The sequence below is a fragment of the Pyrus communis genome, chromosome 14, assembly GCF_963583255.1.
Source record: "Pyrus communis chromosome 14, drPyrComm1.1, whole genome shotgun sequence".
In the NCBI taxonomy this organism is placed as follows: domain Eukaryota; kingdom Viridiplantae; phylum Streptophyta; class Magnoliopsida; order Rosales; family Rosaceae; genus Pyrus; species Pyrus communis.
The window spans coordinates 23,294,640-23,313,661 of NC_084816.1; the positions used below are offsets into that span (position 1 = coordinate 23,294,640).

Sequence of the window (19,022 nt, forward strand, 5' to 3'; positions counted from 1 at the left end):
AGCCCACTCACTGGTATGTGGAAGGGTCGTAGCACCCCTACCTCGCGTGTGCACGCTCGTCCTCGGGGTACGTGTCACCTATATGCGAAATAGCTATAAAAACATTAACTTTAAAGCACATAACCTAACTTTCGTAATAACTTCTCATACATTGCTCAATTTGGACAAATGAATATACCAATGTGCTCTACACAACCTCAGGATCACAACCATATTTTTAGAAAATTTTTCCTCCGCCGCACGCGCCCCCACGCGCCGGCAAAGACACGGCCACATGCGCCGGCCACGCGCAGGCACGTGTGGCGCACACGGACGGCGTCAACTGACGCCGTTAGGAATATTCCGTCAGTTTTGACAGATTCCGTTAACGGCGTCAGGAATATTCCGTCAGACTTGACGGAATATTCCGTCACCTTCTTCGGCGAACCTCCGGCGAGGCTCCGGCGCCATCGCCGGCGCCGGAAAACTAGAAAAATTTCAAACTTTGTTTTCTCACTCGTTTTTCAACCATTTTTCACGTTTCTTGAACCAAAATGAAGCTTAGGACTAGTAGAATCACAATATACTACTTTTAAAGGCTAAAAACCACTCGATCATACCTGTCTCCAAACTCCAAAAACCGGCCAACTTCGAACAGGACGATCCCGACGTCCAAATTTGTCCAACGAAGCACTTCTAAGCTCCTTGGGACCTCACTAAGACAACTATGAGCTTCAAAATCCCAAAAACAAGCTAGAATAAATTTGCATGAACAATACTCAAAACGGACATCGTCGAATCGACGTGAAAACGACGGATTTCTTACCTGAAAATGGTATGGTTGTACTCGCACGAGCCTCACGAGTTCAAAGATGTAATTGGTTCCTTCGATCTGTGACGATTTGGTGTGGGTGTGTGTTAGTCCGTACGTACACAGTGAAAATGGAAGGGAAATGGGAACACGGGAGAGACAGAGAGAAAGGTAGAGAGAGAGGGAGTGTGAATGTGTGTGTGTGTGTGGCCCAACACATGCCTCACCACACAAAACAACCAACAACATGACGGAAACAAACCAGGGGCAAAATGGTCATTTCACACGTACGTTTTAATATTTCCGGGACGGGATGTTACAAAAGAACCTTCGATGCCAAAGTTAGAATTTTGAGGAAAAAATGTTTAGAGAATTTAGATAATTTTAGCCAGAGAATTGGAAGTGAGTTTTGGAGAGAATGCGAGGCCTTTTATTAGGGAGTGGCTGGCCTCCTTAGGTGAGAGAGGACTGGCCACTTGGCTCTCTTTGTGGGCTAGGTTCTTAATTTGTGTTTAATTGGGTATAATTGAATAATTAACTAATTAATTAGCCAATTAATAGAATAATTGCCTAATTTATTAGCTAATTAATATAATAAAAAGGGAAAGATTTGGGAGTTACCTTGTGAAGAAGATTTGATGAGGATGGATGAAATAAGTTTTGAATTGTTACCTATTTCGGGCACTTTTGACTTGGTTGAGGGATGATTGCTCGTTGCTCGCGCGTAGGAATCCCAATATGCCTCAAGGTTATTTTTGTCCTTTTAATCCAAAAATTCACGTGTTGCCTCTTGATTATTTTTGGCTCCACAATAATCATACACAATTTGAATTACTACAATTCTTAACTCCAAGCATGTTTAGTTGATCTAATTATCCTTTGTTCTTACTTTTTTGTATTTAAAACTTTTGACCATTCTTACTTTTTTTTTTTTTAATTCAAAAATTTTGGCCGTTTCAAATAAGTAAACAATACCTTAAATATTTTAAAATAATTGCATTGTTATATACTTTAAAATTTTTGCGCAACCATGTGTAATCGACCTGATGTAAAGAGAGCACATTTTTGGGAAAAAATTTTATGGAGCAAAGGCACAGTTTTGTGATTTGGGCAAAACCCATGATGTGAAAATCAAGTGTGAAACTGCCCACGGCCTCTGTGAGCCATATCTTGTTATCAACATTGACAATAAGACTGTTGCAGGTACATTTTCAAAATTAGGGTTCATCCAATCAACACTATTTCATGCGTTACAAATGAGTTAACGTGTTCTAAAACCATAATTGCTATGAAGTTGGTGCTTGACTAGGTCGTAAGTGAGACATCGACCTAAGTTGAAAACCAAAACATTTACTTATGAAAACCCGAATTATGAAATTATTTATTGACCTAAATCGAATTTCCTGATGTAGGTAAAGAGATTGAACTGGAAATTTAGAGGCAATCACACAATTGTGGTAGATGGGATGAGAGTTGAGGTGTTTTGGGATGTGCACAATTGGCTATTTGGGAATTCAATGGGAGATGTAGTTTTCATGTTCCAAACTTGCCTCAATGTTGGAGCTGAGAGATAACCAGTTGAAAGATTTTGGGTTCTCACTGATCTTGCATGCTTGGAAGAATGAATAGAAGTTATGTTTTATTTATTTATTTGGGGTTTTACATATACTTGAAATGCAAGTTATGTTTTTTGTTGCTCTCTTGTTGTTAGATCCCACATTGCCTAGGGGAGAGGTTCCTCTATGCCTTACATGTACATGCCCACCTCCATATAGCACGAGACATTTTGTGAGCTCACTGGCTTCAGGTTCCATCGGAACTCTGAAGTTAAGCGAGTTCGCGCGAGAGCAATCCCAAGATGGGTGACCCACTGGAAGTTCTCGTGTGAGTTCCCAGAAACAAAACCGTCAAGGCGTGCTCGGGGTTCAAAATGGACAATATCGTGCTACGGCGGAGTCGAGCTTGGATCAGGATGTGACATTTGTTTTATATCAACATAATTGAAGGGTAGTGATTTTCACTCCCCGTTTTCTCCTCTTGCAATGTTCTCTTTATTTTCATTATTGATTTATGCTTTTTTCATTAGGTGTACCTAAATTTGGTGTCTATAAATATGAAAACTAATTAATCATAACATTTCACATGCTCGGGTGTGAATGACGAGAGATTTTTCAATGTGCTGGGAACATGACATATTAAATGTCAAAATACAAGTGGTTGGACATTTGAAAAAAAAAAAAAAAATTCCAACCATTTGTATTATAACATTGGTGTATTAGACCGTGTTCCTCACACACATTCTTGTGAATGACAAGCTATCACTACTTTTAAAGCTTTTTTATTTTTTTTAATTTAATCATTGTTCGTGATCCATTGAGAAAGAAAAGAGTGTGTTATGAACTTTGTATGTGGTATGCCCAAATGCAAGAAAGTGAGTGTTGAATATAATCAACCTTATCGACTAGTGTTACGGTTGATTGGTAATGTATTATATTGAATTTGATATCTAGTCAGTGACTTGCCAGCTCATTTCTAGTCATCTAGAGTAAAATATCGTTATATAAAAAAATTAATAATGTTTTAAAATCAAATTAAAACATATTTAATTCTATAATATATGAATTAAAGTGTCTCATAATGGTGAAGTTGGGTTTACTCATGTTGCATATTGCACCCTTTCGTCATTTTGGGCCTTCCGGCATGTGATATCCTTTAATCTTGGGCTTCTAGTTCACTTTTAAATTTCAAGTTAAACTAAAAAATTTAAAGTTGTTCTTTGTACAACAAAGTTTTGTCCATGGACACCACACTCAATTTATTTACATATTTTTTGGAGACCTAAAATAATTGACTAAATATTCAAGGATACCCCTTTTTTTTTTTTTTTTTTTTTTATGAATTTATTTTTCTCTGCAAACCTATTTTTCATTTAGTTTGAACACCCGTTTTCCGTGTATTAATTATAAAGGTTTTCTGTTCAATTTGGCAACTAATGGCATGATTCTTTGTTCTACATGTGACTGCATGGTTCCTTGATTTCATGAAGCAAAATTTCCACTATAACCAAACACAATTTGAATTACTACAATTCTTAACTCCAAGCATGTTTAGTTGATCTAAGGGTTGGTTTAGTATTGTTGTAAATTGAAAAAAAAAAAAAAGTTTCTGCTGTGCTGTGAGAATAAGCTCATTTTTGCTGTTTCACGTATTCAGTTTTTTCTTTTTCAACCAAAACTAGGAAAATGAGTTGTCTTTAAGTGGTTACCAAACACCTTTTTTAGTATAGTTTTTTTTATACCTACTTTTTATAAAAGAACATTCATACCAAACCAGTACTAATTCTCCTTTGTTCTTACCTTTTTTTTTTTTTTTTTCAAAACTTTTGACCGTTTCAAATAAGTAAACAATACCTTAAATATTTTAAAATAATCATTCATGCATTTTAAATTGTTTGCGTAACAATGTGTAATCGATCTGACGTAAATTTTTTTGATGTTAGAATGATTGATGAGAGTGAATCTATTGATGAAAAAAGGAAAAGAACAAAAGCATTTGGTGCGGTTATGTGCACCCATGTAGTGTATAGGGGCTCCGATAACCTCACCGGGCAAAAAACCTTCCAAACCCACGCAAATACAAACACGTGTCATCAAACCACGCCCACTCCGTGTCTCCAACCTCAAAAAACCACTTCGGCTTCGATAAACCACCCGCTATGGATACCCTGCTGCACAGCCCGTCATCCATGGCGAAGCGACCCTGCCCCTCCCAAAACCCTAGAACCCCAAACCTCAACCAGCTCGATCGTGACCACCTCCTCGACACATTTCTCGAGTTCTCCGACTCCCCGCCCTTCGCCATCGACCTCTCCTTCGAGCGCCTCCTCGAGTCACGGGCCTCCGACGCCGATCAGACCAAGCTCATCGATCGCGCCCTCCAATTGGGCTCCGTCCTCCTCGAGGCGGCCAAGCGCTCCGCCAGGAAGCGCGCCTCCAAGCACAACTCGCTCGCCTGGGTTCTTCCTCCCGACCTTACTATCAAGGTACGCAGAATCGAAATCGAGCTGAATTGAATGCGAATCCGGCGGGTTGATTGCGTAATTTGATATGATTTTGGCGATCGGTTTGAATAGGGAAGCTGTATTGTTTTGTTGATTTTCTTTTTGGGGCATTTGATAGTTGCATTTGGTTGATTTTGGCGATCGGTTTGAATAGGAAAGCTGTATTGTTTTGTTGATTTTCGTTTTGGGGCATGTGAAATTGAAGATTTGATAGTTGCATTTTGGTTGATTTGCATTGGTGGGTTATGTTTAATTGCCTGATCACTGATATTATTGATTTGATTCCATAATTCATATGCGATTATTAGTGATTAGTGTGTGCCCCATCAAATCGAAACCGAAATTATCATTTGCATTGGCCTCGAGGCCCCTTTTTTCTCATTTATTCCGTGGATATATCAATCTGTAGGTTATGTTCGGATGAGGGATTTAGGCTTAATTAGTTAGAAATGCACTACAAAATATTAGATGGGGAATTGGAAAAGAGTAGATACATCTTGCAATACACTAATAGGGATCAAATGAGTCATTTTAAAATCCCTTCTTTATGTATTGGTAATGAACACGTAATGCATTTCAAAACCGCTATCTAATGTTTCTAGTTCATTTCTAACTGATCTGGCCCAAATACACTTCCACTTGCAAATCCCTCATCCAAAAAATGGCCTTAGCGCCAACTGTTTGCATGCCAGAACTACTTTATTTGTCAGAATTTAGATAGGAAATGCATACATTATCTGAGTGTATGCTGACATGCAGGTCTTTTCCATGCTTGATACACAAAGCCTATGCTATGCTGCTGCTACTTGTTCAATGTTTAATAAGTGTGCCATGGATTCCTCTTGCTACGCCAATATTGACTTGACAACAGTTGTCCCAAAAGTTAACAATGCGGTAGTTTCCACAATGATTCACCGAGCAGGGAAATCTCTCCAGTAAGAGTTTTTGACCCAAAAAAACCTTCAGTCTTAACAGTCTACTCATGCATTTGTGTCAAGTGAAAACTTTGAATCTCTGTAGTTTACAGTTCTAATTTCATACTTTATGCTTCCTCATTTTAACGCTAATTTGATGTTGCACTAGCACATGATAGTCTCATTTGTATAACATTTTCCCCTTTATGGGTAATTGAATATTCAGGTCTCTTAAGCTTGGGGTAGTTCCAGGCCCAACTACGCCAATTGGATCTTGTCAACCGTTAGTTTATACCATCAGGAATTCTGTAGATGTATCCAACTTTTCATGGAATGATAAGAGATCCCGACAAGGGAAGGAGTCATCGATTCTTAGTAGGTCCTGTTTAAGCCCTTTAGGCGCGAACAATGGTGCTCCAGGGTATGCTTGAATTTTAAGACTTTTGAAAATTTTGTTCGGGCGACTTACTTGTTTATCTTATACTTTCTTTTGCTTGTTGTAAGGATTCTTCTAAGAAGGTTGCACCTTTACAGTATTGAAAGAATGGATAATACGTCACTCTCTGGGGCCCTAGGTGCTTGCCCATTTCTTGTTGATTTGGAGATTGTTGGCCTGTAAGTTCAGTTTTTGATGTTTTGCAATCTTGTTTGTTGGATTACACTACAAGATTCTTGATTTTGTGCAATCTTCAGTCACGTTGAATTGAGGCAAACACTGCTGTCAGTGAGTGCAAACTGTCAATCAATAGAGCGTCTGTTCTTTGAATCTTCAAAATCAGGTATTGCACTTCTTCATGAGGAACCTCACCTTATGTTCTCAGAAAATATTTTCTTACTCATGTTTGACAAATCTCAGGTAGAGATGACAGTTTGAAATCACCAACTTGTGTTGATCTGGTGAACAATTGCCCTCATCTAACATCATTGGCCCTCAGAGGGTTTAAGTTACATGATTATAAAGTTCGTATACTTCTTAAGGTATCTCTCGGGAATTTTAAGAAACAATACCCTCGAGTCTTATATTGTTTGGTGTTATAGTAGATTCCTAACAATATGTAGATAGAATTGCTACATGAGTTATTACGCATTGAGTAAAGGACTGGGAGGAGTAATACATTTACAACAATTTTTTGGTGAAATAACTGCGTTCTGTCAGACTGAAATCTAATATCTGGGTACTTGTTCAGGGATTTAAGAAATTAAAGTACGTTGATTTTTCGACTTCCTACTCAATCACTGGATCATTTTTAAGGTCAGTTACCTTTAATAGAGGAGACTTTTTATTAAGTTTCTGTATCATAGACTTAATGAAACTTCATATTTTGCAGGAACCTTGGAAGCACCACAGGTGGGAATCTGCTGGAAGTCTTGATTCTACGGGATTGCATGCATCTCAAAATGGTGAGCACTTTTTTTTATCAACTTTTTTTTACAAAAAAAGTTGAGCACTTCATACTGTGCCTCTACATTTGTGCCCCCTCCTCTCTTTCTCTTTCTCTCTCTCTCTGAAACCTAAATTGTAATTTTGAAGGTGGAGGCGACTCGGTTGTTGACAGCTGTTCTTGCTGGGGATTTCAAGTTCCTTAGACATCTTGTGGGTGTATAAAATATCATCATCTTCTTTTTGTGTAAGCTTGAATATAAAGTTGAGGGCTCAGAGTGATGCTTACTTTCCTATTGCCTCAAACAGGATATATCTAACAGAGAAGGTTTGGCATCTGAGGATGACTGGATTCAGAGATGCCACACCTTAAGGTAATGGAATAGAGCCTTCCCATCTCTTAAACCGCCACCATACTGACGGTGGGATTTGATCTTCAGTTCGTATTGTGTCACAGATATTTTAATAGTGATTTTTTTTGGGTCTATTTTGTCGCAGCACCATTCCCTTGAAGCAGGTGTTAGAAGAAAGGCCTAATCTCTGTCTGCTGGCTGAGCTTCCACCAGAAGGAAGGTTTGCTTACTCTTCAACTGTTGTATTTCAATGGAACTTCATTTTTCTGTTCTTCTGTTTTAATTTTCTTTTTCCAAATTTAGAATGAATAGGTCTTTGAAAATTGGCTTATCATAGTTGTCTCTGGTTCCGAATGGTTTTGCAGTTACCCCGACATGGACCCAATGTTTGACAGTGAGCCATATAGTGATATCAGTCTGCCATCGGCATCGCAGATGAGCAGTCCTTTATCTGATGGTTCAATGTTTGTGAGTTTTTCTGAGAGCAGTTACAATAGCGATCATGGTAGTGGCAACGAGGATGCTCGAGATGTTGGTTATGTAATTTATGATGAAAGCTCAGACGAGGTGGACTATGTGGCCGTGTAGGACAAAACCAAGCATGGCAATGATAGAATCTTTGGCCACCAAATCCATTCATGTACCTCTCTTTCTCCCTCTCACATATGCAAAATAAGCAGTTGCAGAGTGATCTTTTTTTGGGATTGTTTTACACATTTAGCAAATTAGAGTAAGATAAATAGATCTGATGATTATCTATCTACATGAATCATCTAAAATCCGACGGATAATTAGGATATGACATAGTTCAAAACAAATCAACGAACCACCGACATAGTTACATGATGTATGCCTATGTGCATTGCACGACAATATGTAAAAGGTTTGCATTACTGATAGCTCTTACTTTCTGCTTTCTCTAACAGAGTGCCCTTTTGTGCCTATGAAGTGTAATTTTTGAAGCCGTATATGAGATGCAGTTTAACCATAATCGAAAAATACGACTCGTGGACGGTAGGTGTGCCGCCATAATCGTCCTTGTCCATCAAACAACCTTATGTGGCCGAACCGAGATTCAGTTTCGTATGCGAAGGTCCCTGGTTGGCTCTTTCCTTTCTCGGCCGCGTATTTTCCAGTAGACGAGTAAAATGGCCCTTGAAGTATGCTGTTTTGTCAATTCTTTGTTCTCTGTATATGTAAGCCTACGGACTTGATCATGAGTTCGTTTTGTACTTGATTGTTAAAAGATCTCTCCGCTATTCATCAAAAGAAAACAAATTTCTCAAACTAATTTTATTGGTTCTCATGAATTTAGTTATCTTTCTTCATCCCCACAATTTGTGTTTGTCGGACATGTTCCTTGGTCACCCGATGATCAAGGAATTCATGGTCACGTACTCTTTGATTTATACAAAAAATGAATCTCAATAAGTGACCCTGATTTCCTTGGTCATCGAATGAGTGACCAAGAGAAGGGGACAATGAGAATATTTAATACATTAGCTGTATTTCAAGAGTAATTTTTTTTATGTGCAATCGGAACAAAAAGTAGAGTAAAGTACAATAAAGTAGATAATTAGAATAAATTCATGTCGTATTATTTTACTAATTTATATTTTGAATACACCCGAGGATACGAATAAAATAGTAGATGTCACGTGATTGTCACGTGATTATGATTTGAAGAGATTAAAGTCTTACTCCGTCTTCAGCTGTGGGGCTGGTGAAATTGTGGTACCAAAGAAGGCGATGGCAAGCAGTGGCAGTGGCCAAGCATCGCCTTACAGGCCCTACCGCCACCTCAAGACCCTCCGCGGCCACGAAGGCCCCATCGCCTGCGTCAAATACTCCAATGACGGCACCCTTCTGGCCTCGGCGTCCACCGACAAGACCGTAATCCTCTGGTCCGCCTCCGCCCTAACCCTTTTCCGCCGCCTTTTCGGCCACTCCGACGGCATCTCCGACCTTGCCTGGTCTTCCGACTCCCACTACATCTGCTCCGCCTCCGACGATCGGACCCTCCGTATCTGGGATGCCCGCTCCCCCTCCGGCGAGTGCGTCAAGACCCTCCGTGGCCACTCCGACCGCGTCTTCTGCGTCAATTTCAATCCCCAGTCCCACCTCATCGTCTCCGGCTCCTTCGACGAAACGATGCGTATTTGGGAGGTCAAGACCGGGAAGTGCCTCCACGCTATCCGGGCCCACTCGATGCCTCTGACCTCCGTGAGCTTCAATCGCGACGGTTCGCTTGTCGTCTCCGCCAGCCACGACGGGTCCTGTAAGATTTGGGACACCGAGTCGGGGACTCTGCTGAAGACGCTGATTGACGATAAATCAGCCTCCGTCTCCTTCGCCAAGTTCTCGCCTAATGGCAAGTTCATACTCGTCGCCACTCTCAATGACACCCTCGTAAGAATTCCATCTGCATTTTCCCTTCGTTTTTGTTCCGATTCGCCGTTGAAAAGTTGGGGTTTTTCTTTTGTGGGTACATGAAAGTTGTGATTTTTGATGTTCATCGGCATGCGGTTTGAATTGGGTAGCAATTTGTTTGTGTCTCTGAGCTGATTAGCAATGAATGTCATTGGTAATTCTGAAAAAAAATTAAGACGGAAGCACGAAAACGTACTCAATACGAACACCTGGAAATACTGTCATTAAACGTGCCATGATTCATTTGGGCAGGGCAATTTGTTTGTGTGTCTGAGTTGATTAGCAGTGTAATTTGTAAGTCTGAGAGAAGGGTCTGACGAAAGTACGAAAACACGAACACCTGGAGATACCATCATCAATTGGCCATTGTCATGGCCGATTGAGTTGTATGTTTGGCACATTGAATGGGTATAGTGCACCTCTTTTAAGAGTCATTTTTAGGTGTTCATACTTATTTGGTTGTTCAAACCCTAGAAAAATCGCAATAGAAGAAACTAGGTGCATCATGTTGCTGACCGATTTGAGTTTTGCCTTTTGACATTCACCGAATCACCGTGGCCAATTGAGAGTGGTATGTTTGGCCTATTTAATGGGTTTTATGCACATATTTGATGCATCATTTGTAGGTGTTCGTACTTGTTCCTTGTTCGTACCCTAGAAAAACCGCAAGAGAAGAAGAAGGTGCATCATGTTGCTGGCCAATTTGTGTGTTGCTTTTTGATATCTCGTTCCTAGTTCTTGATTTAAGCAGAGACTCAGTGGTTGTGTATAACTTGTGCATCCCGTTAAATATCAGCTACTAATGTAGGACTGTTTCTGTAATTCTGGTTAATTGAAATGTGAATTCCATTTTTCGTTTCTGGGTGCAGAGGCTGTCAAACTACGCGGCGGGGAAGTTTCTGAAGATCTATACAGGTCATGTGAACAAGGTGTTTTGCATAACATCTACATTTTCTGTGACAAATGGTAAATACATTGTGAGCGGGTCGGAGGATCACTGCGTCTACTTATGGGATCTCCAGCCGAGAACAATGGTTCAGAAACTCGAAGGCCATACGGACACTGTCATCGCTGTTTCCTGCCATCATCAGGAGAACAAGATTGCCTCTGCGTCTCTGGATAAAACTATCAGGATTTGGGTTCAAGATACTTAAATATAACATCAAAGTAACATTTACGCGTGTATGTGATGCACTATTTTTATGAACCGCACACAAATCCAGCCATCCACAGAAATAGTGTATCTCATTCTCCGGTGCATTGTGAAATTTTCGTAGTCATTTGGCTATTGAATTCCCGACTCACTTGTGTATCCAAGTTATTGAACAAATTGTAATCCAAATAAGCAAAGCAATGCAAGTGTGAGTTAGGCTAGTTAATCAGTATCTCTTCCCTCTTCTCCCCCTCCTCCATTGTCTACCGTGACCTCGTCTCACCTCCGTACAAACCCATCTCTGCAACCCAGTTTCGGTGCCGCTCATCTCCGTAACTTGTCCGAAACCGGCAAATATTTCGTAGCGAAAATGTCGTCGTCTTTGGCAGCAATTTTGACCCGAAAGAGTCTCAGTTCTTGGACGAAGACGGAGTTGTGGAAGACATGGATGGCTACACGAACTACCTTTCTCTTGAATACGACGCGGTTTGGGACACCAAGCCATCCTGATGAGCTCCTGGGTCTTCCCTATTTTCCTGTTGCTTGCTCTAAATAAGGTTTTTTCTGTTTTGAATCGGTTTGTTTGGTTTGGTTCAGTTAGGTTTGCCTTGGATTCGTCTTAGCTTGTGGACTCTGTTGGAATTGAATCATCCAGTTAAGGGTATGTTTTGAAATGCTTCTCTAGAAAGTACTTCTACTCATACGAGCTCTTGTTAAAAGTCGGCACTTGTTTGGAAAAACTCTACCAAGTTCTTTTATACAAATGTTGTCATAAGCAGTTCTGGATGTCTGAAAAACACTTAGAAGTCATTCTAAAAATACTTTCAAACAGACCCGAAGAGATCAAACAAGGTTTTGTGGTTCATCTAATATGTAAGTTTCTTGTTTCTATGTGTCAGCCATGGACAATTACACTGACTGGAGTGGTAGTGATTGGTGGTACATCTTAGCAACCTTACTAATTAGCACTCAGTAGTAGTGACAATCTTAGCAGCCTTACTAATTAGCACTTGTTGGTACATCTTTCTCTATTCTTTGTTTTCATGGTTTTCTTCTTGGTGCGATGGGCTAATACGCTGCCGGCTGCCCTAGTTAACTGGCATAACCCACATCTAAAGTTACTGTCGTTTTCGTTTCTCCAGGCGTATGCAGACACGACCGCCATGCGGAGAAGCAAGGTGAACAATGGTGTTGAAGACACGTTTGGTTTTGGGAAGAGTCGATGATCTTTGTTTGTGAACATCAAATGTACAAAACGAATGCATTCACAATGTTTGTATAACTACATCTTATTTCTAGAACAAAGCTACAAGATGTTATATCCCGATCAATATCGATTAGCGATTTCGATTGAATAAAAGTTACGAGCTAATTTCATAACATAGTTTCGGTTTGATTGTGCATTGAAAAAATTCACACAAACAGATCATTCTCGTCCTATACATGATAAGCTCTTCTATGGAGCTGGCATTAGCAGAAGCCTTTCGTCTGAGGCTTGATTTCCACTAGCGGCCGCCCTCTCCTCCGATGCTAGCAGAGACTGCAAGTCGCTACCATTAGCCAAGCTGTTGAATTCCACAGCTTTTGAAGGCATGGCTGGGTAGCGTCGTTGGCAGAAGGTCATCAATCTCTTGATTGACTGCAAGTATTTCCGAGTTGTCTCGTCATTCATGATATGAGCCACACTGTTGGTGTAGATCTTCTCGCGAGCTGAACGCTCATGGATGCCAACCATAGTGACACCAATTGGCCACGGTGCATTCCCGATAGCCAGCTTGATGTACTGGTCCATTGCAGCTAGGTAGTCTCGCTTCATGCAGCACCGAACCACCACCATCAATGCTATGCGAATATCATCTTGAAGGATCTACAAATCAAAATACGACGGTCGAATTATACATCTAAAGATCAAGTGAACTAAAACTACACAATCCAAAGGGAGCTACAACAAGAAAAAAGCACAGGGTTTTAAATTCTAAGCTCATTTGTGTGAAAAATATACACCGAAGAGCATTCCTTCGAATTCTTTCCCTAACTCTTTATCAAGTTGATATGATTCTCAAACAAGTAATACTTGAAAGAGAATTATACAATAAGAAAGAACTGGGTTTTAAATTCCAACTTCTAAGATCAACCATATAAGGAATTTACACCTAAAAGAATAGTTTCGGCTTTCTATTTCCGAGTTCTTTTTCGCACAATGTTATAAGTTGAACACAATGCGATTGATCATTGAACTGATTACGTTTTCGCACAATGTATATAAGTTGAACACAATGTGATTGATCATTAACTAAAACAACATAATCGAAATCGAATGAGAACACCAAAAGCCATAATCAATGTACCTTCTTCCTGCAGAACTTGAAAAGAGGATGCAAGTAGCGCGCACATTGCTTGAATGTAGCAACCATGGACTTCCCCTTAGCAGTTCTCCTCTCCGCGTCCGGCATCTCACGCAGCTCCTGGTTCCATTCATTCAACAGCTTCTTGAAGAACACCAATATCTTATCTTCATCACACAGCTCCTCGAAATTCGTCTTCATTCGCTTCAAATCCTTATCAGCATCGACGCCGCTCGAGCACCCATCTGCGCTCAAATCGTCTTCCCGGACCCCGCCCTCGCCATCTTCCACACCACCATCAACCTCCGTCTTCTGCCGCTTGCTCACAAGCCCCGACTTCTGCCGCTTCCTCAGCTCTGCAATATCGCGAAGGAAATCGTTCGTCTGCCCCTCCGTCATGTCACTGTCGACCTCGAACAACCCGGCCTTCAGCACGTACTTGAGCCGGTCGAGCCGGGCATCATCATCCTCGCCAAAGAGAGTGATGGGCTGCTTGAGGAACCGGAGCCGGCGGACGACCTCCTGTTTTGGAAGGTTCATCTTGTCGATGTTCTGCTCATCGGTTAACGACTTAGACGCAGCGGCGTTGGAGGATGTGGTGCCGGAGGATGAGGCTGCGGCGGAATTGGAGTTTGATTTAGCGGCGGAAGAGCCGCTTGCGGAGGCGGAGTTGGAGGCGGCGGCTTGACGCTGGGCTTTGGCTTCTAATTCACGCTTCTCTTGCTCCCGAAGCTTCTGGATTTGCTTCTGCTCGATCTCGGAGCGCTTGAAGAATCGCTTGCCGCCGGTGTCTTCTTCGAGCCTCTGCCGTTTCTTGGCGATTTCTGCCTTCAGCAGATCCATCTAGGGTTTTGAATGGGTTTCGGATTTGGGGAAGATGATGATGATTTGATTTCCTGAATTAAATAGATCGAAAAAAAGGATATACATTTTGTGGTGCGGGTTAACGGACCGCGATTTGGGTTTTCGGTTCGGGTCTAAAATAACCTTATGATAAAATTGCATGAATGACACATAAACTAAATCCTTTTATAAATCAACCATCCAAATTTTGTATTGTTTTACAATTGGCACCCACTTTTAAGGGCATCCTCGTCAGTTTCTGCAACTGGGTCATTTGAAGTTGAAGCAATTTATAATATGGATGTGAAAATAAAAGGGGTGTGCTATCCACATATTTTTTTTTACTTTTCACATACTCATTGTTAATTTATGTCCATTGATCTTCTTCAAATCATCTGATTCGACAGGTCTAAAACTAAAAAAGTATGAAAAAAATAAAAAATGAGTATATGAATATCACAGAAAAGTGATATTAACAGAAAAGTGAATTTAAATGAATGAAGGTGGCAAATTGTAAACAATAGGAAGTATGAGTAGTTAGTGTGAATTTTTATAGATAAGGGACTGGGAAAATATTAAGGGGCCACTGATCCAAATTCCCCAAATTTTATCCTGCCCGGCCGTCGTCACCAAGCAGCCACTCTGCTCCAGATCGTTCAAATTAAAGTTCCTCTCCTTCAACCTTTGCATGTTGGATTTCACATCAACAGCATCTCCCTAAAACCTTGGAGCTTTGTTCGGATTCAAGCTTTCCGACGCACGCCATCAAGGTTAGTCCGAAACGATTCCTACCTGATTGACCGATTGCATGTCAAAATCGGCTTCAAATTTGTGATTTAATATAATTGGGCTGTTGGAAAAAAATTTCATGATTTTGTCTAATCCAATTTAACGGTTAGAAATTTCGCCTTAGAAAATTATATTCGAATCTGTTTTACATCCGATTCAGTTGGATTTAGGGGTTGTGTTTTAGTGTTTCCTGGCCTGAGTTCTATATAAAGAAAAAGAGTGATTATTATTATTATTATTTTTTTTTTTGGTGTCGTAAGGAGTTCATCAGGATCATAGACACGAGTCTGATATTATCAAGTAAGATGCCGAGCCATCTTGCATTCATATAATTACATTTGTGAGCTGCTTTTCTGGGGTTTTGTTGATTTTGTTTGCTTATCTGTTATATACAAGAAGAGTGACACTGCCACCAACATTATCAATGTATACATGAAAATGTAACACTTGGGCCAATCTAACCATTTATTTTGAGCACATCACATCAGCAAAATAATAAAGCATATCACAGCGGGGTTTTTTTAAGTCAATTTTTTCTTGGCATGTTGTTGTTCATGTAAGTGTTGATTGATAAATGCGAGTGCTTTTGGCATTTTATGACAAAGAAGAAGAAAAATAGTATGTATGCTATAACATTATGAATCTAAGAATTGAGACATGTGAATTGTATGGAGGTAAGCAACAATTATGTGATTGTTTTTCACTATAAAGATTGTGTGTTCATTACGAAACAAGGAAGAATAGGAAGAAAATGATATGATCTCTAACTATTCGACTTTGTTACAAGCAATATTGTTTGGTGAAATAGTTATGTTAAGATATTGGAGAAAATTAAAAATATTTAAAATTAATTTTGAGGTGTTTCTTATGAAATCCCGATATCAATTCTCAATTCTCAAGCAAGGCTCTAGTCTAATTACTTATTTGTCCAGGCGGTAAAACCGTCCTGAAACAACGGTCAAACTCTTTCGAGTATTCAAGCTTCCAAAGAGAGATGACGACGATACGCAGATTCCGCTACGATGATCTTCTTCGATTCACCTTTGTGAATCTTGACCACCTCACCGAAACTGTAAAGTTCTTTCCTTTTGCTCCTCCAGTTCGCTTTCCTTGCACTTTCTTCTCCAATTTCCTGAAATTGTTGTGCAAATTTCTAATAAATCTGGTGATTTTGCAGTTCAATATGTCGTTTTACATGACGTATTTGGCGAGATGGCCCGACTACTTTCATGTTGCCGAAGCACCTGGACACCGAATTATGGGTTACAGTAAGCACCCCATATCTCTCTCATATTTGCTTTTGCCCTTGGAAAATGGCAATATATATATTTGTAGTTTTGCATTTACAAATGATATCTTGCAATCCCATTTATTTGGGGTTGAAAGTTTTCCATTGTAAGTACAAAATGGAGGGTGGATAAGAAGTTTGGAACTTGGGATTGAGCTTTTTCTTCTATGCTATGCTTAAATTAGCACTTGACTTGGTATATAATGCTACTATTTTGTTCATATTTTGTAAAATTACATTTTACGAAGTTTGTTGTATCGCCCGTTGGTATAAAGTTGGTTGCTTGGATAATGGAATTGATGGAATTGGACTGCTAAAGACAATATGTTGCGGAAGGTTGTGGTTGGGAGGGGGGGGGGGGGGGGGGGGCGGGGTGAGATTAAGAAACGGGCCTTTGCTTAGCATACGGGTTTGTGAAGAATTAAATGCTAGCGATTGTTTTCCCGAGTATCTAGGATTAGTTTCTGTTACGTATTGTTCTCGAAAATGGAGTGTTAGTGACACGTACGAGATGCTCACCGATTTGTTCATTCAGGTTATGTGAGAATAGAGGGTGGATATTTCCAATTGGTCACCATGTTGGCTTGCTTCTTGATACTAATATGATTTGCTTCTCTTTCTCTTTTCCTTCGAAGCCTTGTTTTTAGTCTTGATAGGTTTACAGATAGCTATCTGATTTTGATTTATTTGCAGTTATGGGAAAGGTTGAGGGGCAAGGTGAGTCATGGCATGGTCATGTAACTGCAGTAACTGTTTCTCCAGAATATCGCAGGCAGCAGTTGGCCAAGAAACTCATGAACTTGCTTGAAAACTTCAGCGATCAGATGTATGATAGAAACTTGGCCTTCTTCTTGCACATATCATTTCATTGCGATAATAGAAATTCCGATAATAGTTTTCTTGACAAACTCAGATATATGTTGATGATAGGTGAAGTGATCCTATGACCATTCGGACCCCATTTTCCTTTTTTCATGTAATTCTAATTTCTATCTTAAAAAATGAGCATTGAATTCTCTACAATTTTGGGAGTATTTTTGCGGGTTGTATTGTCTTGTGAATCCATTTTTAGGTTGAGAGCAAAGTGTTACTGGGTTGTATGAGTTTCAAGTCTTTGTCATTTATGCCTCACCTCTTTAACAACTTTCATTTGGCAGTGATAAGGTTACTTTGTTGATCTTTTTGTGAGAGCATCAAACACACCCGCCATAAAGATGTACGAAAAGGTAATGTTTCTTTAGCAGTGGAGATGGTTTGCTTTGTATTTTCAGCCCAGTTGAAATCAGTGGAAAGTAGGTTACCTATATTTCTAGCATACTCTCCGTTTTTCGTGAAAAAAAAAATTCTTGTTTGTGGTACAGATTTGAAAGTAATTCCTTTAATATCAATATAACAAATGTGCACCTTTTGAGAACTCCCAAGTATATGATTTGGAGCTTCTATGTGCTTGTGTGGTTTTGTGGGAAGCTGACATAGTTGACTTGGGGATATTCTGCAATTTCCATCAGGACAAGTAATGCTCATTATCTGTTTCTTTTTCTGCTGTTATTTGTTCCCACAGCTTGGCTATGTAATCTATAGACGAGTGCTACGGTACTATTCAGGGGAGGAAGACGGGTTAGGTGAGTTCTCACAATGTTCATAATTTCTTTATCACAACATATTTTCATTCTCACCTTTCTAACAAGTTTGTGCCCGTTTCAGATATGAGGAAGGCATTATCTCGTGACGTGGAGAAGAAATCAGTCATACCTCTCAAACGGCCAGTTACTCCTGACGAATTAGAGTATGACTAAATCTATTCGTGCTAAGTGTGATGATGATGATGCATTACCTTGTGCTTATGTCTTTTTGTGAAACTGAGAATCCTAGTGTGTGGTTCAGATGAATAGTACACGAAAACATAGCGGATTTATTACAAGTTTGTATTGTCGCAGTCTCTTGCTTTGTGTTTGGTTCAAAAGGTTTTAAAATCACTTCTAATCACTGCGAATCTGAGTTTGTGGAAATAATATTGATGTGAATTTAGGGAAAAACATAAGCAGGGCAGCTGATTCTGCGTGGTCTGAACTTGCTCTCGCACACAAAACCCCTTGTATTTTGGTTCATCGGGCCTCATTAGTTCCAGGCATGGGAGCTTGTTATTGGATGATCACACAAGCGTGACCATGTGGCCTCCCTACGAAGGATTTTCTCGTGTATTAGTGGTTTCAAAACCTCTGAAGCATCTCATTTCAAATAAAAATTTCTCCAAATTTGGGTCCGATTTATAGAAAATTGATTTCATTTGATTAGGAGGAAGTTCATCGTGATGATTGTGAAGTGGGCTGCTGCAGCTGAAATATTGAGATCCAGTCCAAATGAGTAGCCCGTAAATCTTGTTTAGCTGTCAAATTTGGCACTTTTAAGTTTTAACCTTTTAGGAAACCTCGCCTAAGTTAAGTGGGTTAATATTTCCTACAAAAACGCCTAAAACCCCTCTTCATTTGACTTTCATTAAAGAAAAAGAAAAAGAAATTGCTTGTGTTAGAAATCTAGGTAGGAACAAGTTGATAGGATCTTCATTTTACGTCCTCATGGTGGAGAAATTCTTTTGTTTGGTAGGTGGAGCACGTCATATGTCCGGCCATAAATAGAGAGAGTGCTCTCTATCAAGATCCCACCAACCCTTATGTT

General features: G+C 39.9%; 4 protein-coding genes across 6 annotated transcripts; 3 read left to right on the forward strand and 1 right to left on the reverse strand.

The window, feature by feature from the left end:
* The first annotated feature begins 4,475 nt into the window (after positions 1-4,475).
* Positions 4,476-8,785, forward strand: LOC137714766 (F-box protein SKIP17-like). 3 transcript variants are annotated; one of them, XM_068453899.1, is made up of 13 exons: positions 4,476-4,832; positions 5,610-5,785; positions 5,991-6,185; positions 6,269-6,379; positions 6,458-6,543; positions 6,621-6,742; positions 6,952-7,016; positions 7,093-7,165; positions 7,296-7,358; positions 7,455-7,519; positions 7,644-7,718; positions 7,864-8,138; positions 8,448-8,785. In XM_068453899.1, the coding sequence occupies exons 1-12, from the start codon at positions 4,506-4,508 to the stop codon at positions 8,084-8,086; spliced, it is 1,581 nt and encodes a 526-aa protein (XP_068310000.1). In that variant the 5' UTR covers positions 4,476-4,505; the 3' UTR covers positions 8,087-8,138; positions 8,448-8,785. The 3 variants fall into 3 exon arrangements, with proteins under 3 accessions (XP_068310000.1, XP_068310001.1, XP_068309999.1); XM_068453900.1 differs by having other exon boundaries at positions 6,299-6,379; positions 8,425-8,785; XM_068453898.1 differs by having other exon boundaries at positions 4,477-4,832; positions 8,425-8,785.
* Positions 8,786-9,186: 401 nt separating this feature from the next.
* LOC137714768 (COMPASS-like H3K4 histone methylase component WDR5B) lies at positions 9,187-11,307 on the forward strand. Its single transcript, XM_068453902.1, has 2 exons — positions 9,187-9,907; positions 10,798-11,307. The coding sequence occupies exons 1-2, from the start codon at positions 9,248-9,250 to the stop codon at positions 11,080-11,082; spliced, it is 945 nt and encodes a 314-aa protein (XP_068310003.1). The 5' UTR covers positions 9,187-9,247; the 3' UTR covers positions 11,083-11,307.
* Positions 11,308-12,332: 1,025 nt separating this feature from the next.
* Positions 12,333-14,308, reverse strand: LOC137714767 (uncharacterized). Its single transcript, XM_068453901.1, has 2 exons — positions 13,430-14,308; positions 12,333-12,948 (listed from the first exon to the last, which is right to left on the reverse strand). The coding sequence occupies exons 1-2, from the start codon at positions 14,267-14,269 to the stop codon at positions 12,538-12,540; spliced, it is 1,251 nt and encodes a 416-aa protein (XP_068310002.1). The 5' UTR covers positions 14,270-14,308; the 3' UTR covers positions 12,333-12,537.
* A 591-nt stretch (positions 14,309-14,899) lies between these two features.
* On the forward strand, positions 14,900-18,282 carry LOC137714641 (N-terminal acetyltransferase B complex catalytic subunit NAA20-like). Its single transcript, XM_068453803.1, has 7 exons — positions 14,900-15,039; positions 15,991-16,130; positions 16,236-16,326; positions 17,040-17,172; positions 17,509-17,572; positions 17,908-17,968; positions 18,051-18,282. The coding sequence occupies exons 2-7, from the start codon at positions 16,053-16,055 to the stop codon at positions 18,140-18,142; spliced, it is 519 nt and encodes a 172-aa protein (XP_068309904.1). The 5' UTR covers positions 14,900-15,039; positions 15,991-16,052; the 3' UTR covers positions 18,143-18,282.
* Positions 18,283-19,022: the final 740 nt, after the last annotated feature.